The sequence below is a fragment of the Amphibalanus amphitrite genome, unplaced genomic scaffold (assembly GCF_019059575.1).
Source record: "Amphibalanus amphitrite isolate SeventyFive unplaced genomic scaffold, NRLGWU_Aamphi_draft 001961F_arrow, whole genome shotgun sequence".
Classification (NCBI taxonomy): domain Eukaryota; kingdom Metazoa; phylum Arthropoda; class Thecostraca; order Balanomorpha; family Balanidae; genus Amphibalanus; species Amphibalanus amphitrite.
The window spans coordinates 64,210-72,506 of NW_024883454.1; the positions used below are offsets into that span (position 1 = coordinate 64,210).

At 47.1% G+C, this 8,297-nt stretch overlaps 1 protein-coding gene across 3 annotated transcripts; it reads right to left on the reverse strand.

Annotated features, from left to right (window-relative positions):
* Positions 1-530: 530 nt before the first annotated feature.
* On the reverse strand, positions 531-5,904 carry LOC122375936 (phospholipid phosphatase 5-like). Of its 3 annotated transcripts, none has more exons than XM_043355536.1 (2): positions 5,813-5,904; positions 531-1,962 (listed from the first exon to the last, which is right to left on the reverse strand). In XM_043355536.1, exon 2 carries the CDS (start codon positions 1,836-1,838, stop codon positions 999-1,001), a length of 840 nt encoding a protein of 279 aa, XP_043211471.1. In that variant the 5' UTR covers positions 1,839-1,962; positions 5,813-5,904; the 3' UTR covers positions 531-998. The 3 variants fall into 3 exon arrangements, with proteins under 3 accessions (XP_043211471.1, XP_043211470.1, XP_043211469.1); XM_043355535.1 differs by lacking the exon at positions 5,813-5,904 and adding an exon at positions 5,451-5,708; XM_043355534.1 differs by lacking the exon at positions 5,813-5,904 and adding an exon at positions 3,893-4,024.
* Between the last annotated feature and the right edge of the window lie 2,393 nt (positions 5,905-8,297).

The following is an 8,297-nucleotide window of genomic DNA, read 5'->3' on the forward strand; positions in this document are numbered from 1 at the left end:
TACGCCTAATAGACTGGATTTTCAAATTAAAATGCAGCAAAATACTTTTTTGGTGTCAGGCCCTGACAAGACCTTTCAGAGCCGGAAGGATGATACAAATTAGGGAGGTATTGGTCAGGCAGACACCCTAGATAGTCGCCGGGGCTGAGCCCATCCGATTGGACAGGCCGCACAGCCCCCAAGCACTCTCTGCACCCGGCTACGGGGTGCGTTCCCTCGGAAGCAGCGGTGCCGCTCCAAGGGAGCAGTCCGCATGAGATAGAGGTGCCTGTCCCGCCCGGAGTGGGAGTTACGGCGTGGAGAGGACTTCATTATCCTGAGGACGGAAGCGACGAAACGGAGGTGCAATATACGACATATACTGAGAATGAACCATTCACACACGGACTTCGCAGCGAGTCGACAATCTGCACAAAAGGATGCTTTTCTAAGCTATGCTTCATTTGCTTCGACATTGAGACTTAGGCAACATTTTCACCCCCATGCCAATACGTCATAGGTAAAAAGTATTTCAAAATGAATAGGTAAGATTTCCCATTTACAGGTATATTTTGTCGTCTTTCACAAATATACATGGGGCTTTGAATAAGCTCCTCGTTCTCCAGGAATGCTGATATCGAAAGAAATGCAACGAGCAGGTACCCGTCTCGCATTAAATTATGTCTGCAGGGCCGAGACACGCCCCGTCGAAAGCACCACAGCACGACAGTCGACACATCTTTCTCCCTAATGGAATGCACCGTTTAAACAGCCGGCACGAGCCAACTGAACTTTCCATACATCCTACTACGGCGATTGGCCGAATACCTCCCTCCATCATATTCTATCTCATCACACCTTCACCCAAAGCTGTCGCACATCACGGTTACGGCGGCCTCACCCGACCTCACCATACCACAGGTCTATTACACCCTCACCCGATCTTATCACACGCGGCATACGATCACCCGCACCGCCACGCCCCTCTCCGAGATTCACCCCTTCACGCCATTCCATCACTACATCCACTTCACGTCGCTCTCGCTGGCGGCGGCGGCGGCGGACGAGGTCGGCACGTGCTGTGGGAGCAGCGGCGTGTCGTCCACGCCGGCCACGCAGTGCGGCCGGTCGGCGCCGGCCTCCGTCACCGCCGGGTAGAAGTGCCTGTAGCAGATCCAGCCGATGGCGACGCCCAGCGCGCCGCCCACCACCACGTCCTGCCAGTGGTGGTGGTAGTCGCACGTGCGGCTGGCGGCGATCAGCGCCGCCACCAGCAGCGGAAACAGCACCAGCAGCTTGTGCGACTGGCGCCGGCCGCGCTCCGTGAACGTGCCCAGCTTACCCGACAGGTACAGACAGGTGAACACGGCCAGACACGCAGCCAGCGACGCGTGCCCGCTCGGGAAGCTCTTGCGTCCTTCACTGACGAGCATGGCGCTACCCGTGCAGGGCAGGTCGACACGCTGGAAGCCCTCCGGATAGCAGCGGGACAAAAAGTCCGGCCGCGGCCGGCCTACTGCGAGCTTGATACAGTTGGTGACTATGCCGGTGAGAAGCAGCGCGAGCGAGGAACAGAGTCCGGCCTCGCGCAGATCGATCCAGTCACGGTTGATGAGAAAGAGGGCGCCGATGGTGGCGACGGGCACCGACACCACCAGGAACCAGAGCGCCGAGCCGGGCACATAGCTATCCATCTGTGGGTAACTGTAAACCCACGCCTCCTCCGGCCGGATCTGGCGCTCAAACGGGTCCGTCAGTTCTGTCTTCAGGAAGACCAGCAGTAGGAAGATACGTACGCATACTTCGGCGGCAAAGTACCGCGTGGCAAACTCTGGACGGAGACGGAAGGGCAGGTCCATGGCGCGGCGAAAAACGTGCGACACAGATTACTGTATCCAGACTGAGCCGGCCTTCTTATCGACCAGCCTAGCACACATCGGTGTGGCTGATGGTGTAGATAGCTCCAGTTGTGTGGAACACAATCTGCAAGTAAAGGAATTGTCGATGTCATAAGCAGGCACCAATACTGTCTCAGTTAGTGGGATTTAACAACTGATCATCTGGATAGTGGATAGTGTAAACAAGCCATGACCTCAATGATATTGTGGTGCAAATTGCAATCCATATATGGAATTGGATAGGTGCCAATGGAAGATCAAATTCAAAAGTCACAAAGCATTGGCCAATGAAGAATGCACAAAGGATATTATGTCCAGGTAAGTAGTAGCAGGAAGAGCAATGCTCAACCAGGAAGATCAGCAGCATTATCTCACTAGCACCAAATTAAGATCCTTCATTATATAATTTTCATATGATATAATGAGCTGGCCAATGTAATGCAGCTGCTGGCCCCATTTTCCAGTGCACGAGAGATTCATGGTTGCCAGCCAGACTCTGGGTTATAACCAGACTGCACAGTATCACAACCTTGAAGAGACCTTGCCAGTATGGATGCAATATGCCAGCATGTAAAGGTGCAGAATTAAAGTGGAGCAGTGGTACTGTGTGGTACGCTTATTGGTACTGTGCTGAATTGCTGTGCTGGTGCAGCAATATATTGAACAAATGATGCATAGGAGCAGGGGCGTCGCCGACGGGGGGGTCGGGGGGGTCGTGACCCCCCCCACTCTTGAAAACTGGGGGTGTCGACCCCCCCACTTTTTGCGATGCTGAGTATGCTTTTTTAGCTTTTATGTCAGTGAAGCAGGCGTCAGCAACACCAACAAATACATCAGATTCAAAATCGCTTCAAGAGCTCCCTAAAGCCAATTAGCCAATTACCTAAAGGTCAATTAGCTGTGGGCGGGGAACACCAGTACAACAATGTTTTTAAAGGGACCCTCCCACCTTCAAAAAAGTTTATGAATTGGCATGAAAGTGATGTCGCTCGGTTCAGAAAGAGCGAAAACGAATATCTACCAAATTTCACCGAAAAATATTCACCGGTTTTCAAGATATTAGACTTTTACTTTTGTTTACTTTTTTGGGATCTCCGCTGTTTCTAGCGACTTTATTTTAGAAGTGCGGCGTTTGCGGCAGATGTTGCGCGCAAATAGCATATACCACCGCGTGCTACAAAACGTTTTAGTCAAACATTTAAAAATCGTTAGATATCTGCGCTGACGTCACACATTCAGAGGGGTATTCCTCAGCATTAGCCCCTCTGAATCAAAATGCTGCAATTTTGAAATTCAATATTTCCGATTTAAGGCATTTCTCGATGTTGTGAGTGCCGAAACCGGTAATTGTGAGCCAGGGACCCCATTTTGGCTATCTCAACTCAAATCTAATGTTAAGGTGGGAGGGTCCCTTTAAGTGGACCCCATCCTAGTACCTTTTTATCCCTCAAAGGATTGGACGCGCCAAAACTGCCCCGAGCGTTCGTCTGATCGTTTAAAAAAATGGTCGCAGTCGATTCGTCGGATCAGTACCTAACTACAAAACTACAAACTAGCCTCAGCCCCATGGCTACCGTCAAAACTAGCTGTACAGTGCACATGTAGGGGAAAGGGAGTCAGATGGAACCGTCTCGGGCTTTCGCAAAGAAGTCGCGCAAAAAGGAGCCGATTGCAACAAAACTTCCGGTGCGCTCGAGTTAATCACCTACTTAAAATAAATCGATATCCCTGATTCAAATAAAGATGACCTTAGTTCACTTTTTCATAACGTGCTTTTAATTTATAGGGTAGTTTTTGGAGCTGATTTTGAACTTAGCGCCCATCTGAACATTTAAGAAGTAGTTGTGTTGCTTATTCATATAACATGCTAGGAAGCAATCGGTGGTGGTCATCCACTATTAGGTACTGGTCGATCTGACCTGACCTGATCTACCCCAAATGCATGGAGTCATCATCTTCTTTCAAAATTAAGATAACATTCGTATTCAGAACCTCGAAAAACCATCACAACTTACATTCGTTAAGTTCTAGCAGATCCCGAGTTTACTTATTGGCGATGACCTGAGTCCTGAGATGACCCGAAAACTTGTAAATGGGTATCATCGGCTTTCTCTCGTCACGGGCAGCATGCTCTTTTCTCCGCAAACCTGTAGATCGATCAGGGGTCGAAAGCATGCCTCAGCGTTAGTTTAGCATACGTTATACGTTAGCGACTGGGAAACCACCAATAGAAGGGCTACAGTGAAGCAGAAAACTATTCGATAGCTCTTTTAATGCTCTTTCGCTAGCTTCGCGTTAGATTTCATCTCAGGTCTATGTTTGGCCCATAAGAAGGCAAACAGCTAACTGGACAGATTCTGCCGAAACATCTGCTTTGCAATAACTTTCGATTCCGTGAATTTGTATGGTATGTACATATGTTGTCTTGTCACCACCGTCTTGATCTCTTTGAGACGCGTCATATGAGTTAAAATTTGACCATTCAGAATTAACGTTAAAACGACCTCAGGTCAACGTTATGTCCTGATCGAAAAAGGACCTCCTGCTGCATATGAATGGATCCGTGTTGTTGAGCTGAACAGTGAACACCTTCCAGGTGCTGTCATCGCTCTACCGCGTCTTCGTCAAAAGTTGTAGAAAAAAATGCTGGTGGCCATCGATGGACATTTCCACTAATGACCTTTCGAGTCATCACTCGCCATAAGTTGCACCCTGTCCCTGGCAATGATGAGCTGATTTGTCATGGCTCCAAAGATATTTTGCGTTTCTGACGAACTTTTTCAAAGCAGGAGGCATTCGTGCTTTTTCTAATTTCTCATTATTTTCTAATGATGAGGTCACGTATTTGACCTGCCTTCAGATCAGTAAATCCTCAGTTAGAATCATAAATTGGTGACACGTATAACCCCATACATCAGGTACCTATACAGTGTACCAAATTTCGAAGTTATGGGAGAAAAGCTACAAGAATGGCGAGAGGGGAAAGATTTTATAGAGGTATACCGTATAACTGAACTTGACATGGCGACCTGACCTTAAGTGACCAGTGATAATTTTTACGCAAGTGATGTAGGTAGGTATACCTACCTAATAGGTTATACCAAATTTGGCGGCGCTGCGCGCCGATTTGTTACACACGCACACACACACATACGCTGTACGCACGCACAAAACTGGGAAGTGTGGAAAAAAAAACACCCCTACCCATCGGGTGAAGACTAGAAACCCGACCCCCCCACTCAAAAATCTGTGGCGACGCCCCTGCATAGGAGGCACTACAAAAATACTGTGGAATTGTCCAGAGAAGAATACACTTTTACTTGCAGTTTTGACTGATCACAAGAACAAATTAAATCATTCAGCAAAATTTATCATTCACATTCTATGTAAGATGGCATGGATTTCCAGCCATACTGATCAGGGCTAGAAAGGATTTTTCACCATCTGGCTTCTGGTGTCTTATTGATGCCCAAACTCGACCCAATGCCATGCTTTGCAGTCTGGAGTTATGTTCTACTATTCAACACTAAAATATCACCAAGTAAATGAAAAAATGCAATTTTTTAAATGTACCTGTGTCTATGGCTGCTAGAAGGAAAAAATCACATAATACATTCACACATCAATTGCACGATTCCCAACCCAAACACTGGTAGTTTTGGCCATTAGACCATTAATACCATGATATCATGCTGAAAAGCCAGTCAAGTAGGCCAGACTCAGTTATGTTTGAAAATGAAGCAAGAATGCAAAAATAGGTTCTTGAGGCATGAAACTCGACCCATATGGTGGGAAGCCTTCAGAAATCGAAATAGGAATCCAAGGATGTGCACCTCCAAAACCATGACAGGTGATAGCTTTGAGAATAACAGCAAGTAACCATCACATACTGATAGACTAAGCTGTATAAAAAATAATAATTCGTGTAAACATACCGGTTTCAGGTGTCCCACAAATTAAAAGCCATTCATTTCAACTATTTGTCTTTCCTGTTGTTATCTTGGCTGCACTATAGAGTTCAGTGCTTGGCTGCAATGTTTACGTTCGCCTAGACTGTCATTTGAGCGCCAGAAATGTCATAATTCGTAAGGCACTATTTCACTGCTATATATCGAAAGCGCGCTCGCACGAAGTTTTTAAAACATTGCCAGTCCCGCCAGTCCCACAGTGACAACGCAAAGCTGAAAGCAGACCACCTATTCACAGGATAATAGGCAAAGTTGTATCTGTTTCGAATGTAGCAGCCATGTGTAAGTCAATTACCGGGGTTACATGAGCAAGTAAATGCGTATCAGGAACGGATTTTCCTATTCGCTCACCATTGTAGTCCGTTTGTAATGCGTATTAACTCTGCTCATGTAACCCCGAGCAATGAAAACAACGGAAATAATCAAGTCAAGCACAGTGGCGCGGGAACCGGGGGGGCTAGGGGGGCTGAGCCCCCCCAGCTTTTCGGCTGGGGGGCTCGTAATGTATTTGAGCCCCCCCAGCTGGAGGAATCGAAATCGAAAATCTACCAACATAATTTCATAGATTCATACATAGGCGTGGGAACCGGGGGAGGGGGCAGTGGGGGAAGCTTGCCCCCACAACTCTGCGGCCGTGGGGGCGGTGCCCCCACAACGTTTCATGAGGCCAGGAACCGTTGGGCAGCTTGTCCTCCCCAAATTAGGGGTTGTGGGTCACAAAGGAAGAAAGCATGTAAGTGAAAAATCCACCTATTTCACTGGCTCGGCAACTCATTTGGCAGATTAAAACCTTTACTCCAGGTTGCCAAAACGGTAATTTCTTCACTCAACTGAGACGGAATACCTCACTTTTTGAAAATATTTTCGTTTTTTTTTTGTTGTTGAAAAGGCCAAGGTCTGAAAAATAAGTGGCCTAAAACCGGTGAGAAAACTAGATTTGGGGGTACCCTAGGTTGATTTCTATTATGGTTCAGCCCCCCCAGTCTGGAAGAAGTTCCCGCGCCACTGGTCAAGCACTATTGAAAATTGAAATGGTACAATTTGATAATTAATTCAGAGTTCAGACAGACCTTCAGCAATCGTTTCAAAGATCGACTTTGATACGAATTACGAATCGCCTCACGGTCACTCCAATAGACGAAAGATCCTGTCACTTGTCAGTCACTTAGTGATGGCATCCGACGGAGCAACGCCTTTCAACAGCGCGAACGCTGTATCCTGCATTTATAGGTCGGTACTAACGCAAGACCATGGATGAGATAATATGCTTTCCAGTTCATGGCAAGACCGAAAAGCATCGCAGACGCACCGCGGCGTGCTAGCCCCGTGGCGTGTCTGCTCACCCCGCTCCGCCTCGACTAAGTCAAGACTGCTTTTTTTATACTGGCTAAAGTGATCCCACAACGGATCCTTGAAGAAAAGGATCACAATTTCACAATTCGTATAAACTATAAACCGTTCGCACTTTTTACCTGACTTCAGACTTGTTGAAACGAAAGTAAGGTGAAACAAACGTTTTTTTATTCATTCGGCAAGTTGTAACAATTCGATGCATGGCAAATGACACTGCGCTTAAAGGGACCCTCCCACCTTCAAAAAAGTTAATGAATTGGCATGAAAGTGATGTCGCTCGGTTCAGAAAGAGCAAAAATGAATATCTACCAAATTTCATCGAAAAATATTCACCGGTTTTCAAGATATTAGACTTTTACTTTTGTTTACTTTTTGGGATCTCCGCTGTTCCTAGCGACTTTATTTGAAAGTGCGGCATTTGTTGCGCGCAAAGCAGCATATACCACCGCGTGCTGCCAAACGTTTTAGTAAAAGATTTAAAAATCGTTAGATCTCCGCTGACGTCACAAATTCTAAGGGGGCATACCAATGCATTAGCCCCTTAGAATCCGAAAACTGCAAGTTCGAAATTCCATATCTCTGAATTAAAGCATTTTTCGATGTTGTGAATGCCCAAACCGGTATTTTCAGGCCATGGCCACCAATTTGGCTATCTCAACTCAAAACTAATGTTAAGGTGGGATGGTCCCTTTAAAGGGACCCTCCCACCTTCAAAAAAGTTAATGAATTGGCACGAAAGTGATGTCGCTCGGTTCAGAAAGAGCGAAAACGAATCTATATTACTATTTGAGGAGGGTGCGTCTGTCCGTTACCGAGGTCCCGACTTGGTGCTGCTTTGCGTGGACTACAGGCCAGACCGTTGCACCTAGCCCGGTGAAATTTGCACAACTTATAGATCAAGGATGCGCGACGTGCCTTTGAGGGGTCTGTGCTCGATCGGGTCGATAGGGAGCGCGTGGCGCGTGCACAAAAAGTGCAAATTTGCGTCATAGACTTTACATGTATAAATCGGCGTGCGAAATCGGGCGAAAACGGCTAATTTTGACCGACACGGGTCCAGTTCCTGTGCAATATCTTGGTGACCAGGGGTCCGACCGGC

What these genes read in the sequence shown, in the direction of transcription:
- LOC122375936 (XM_043355536.1), bottom strand. Translation starts at nt 1,838, where the DNA reads ATGGACCTGCCCTTCCGTCTCCGTCCAGAGTTTGCCACGCGGTACTTT.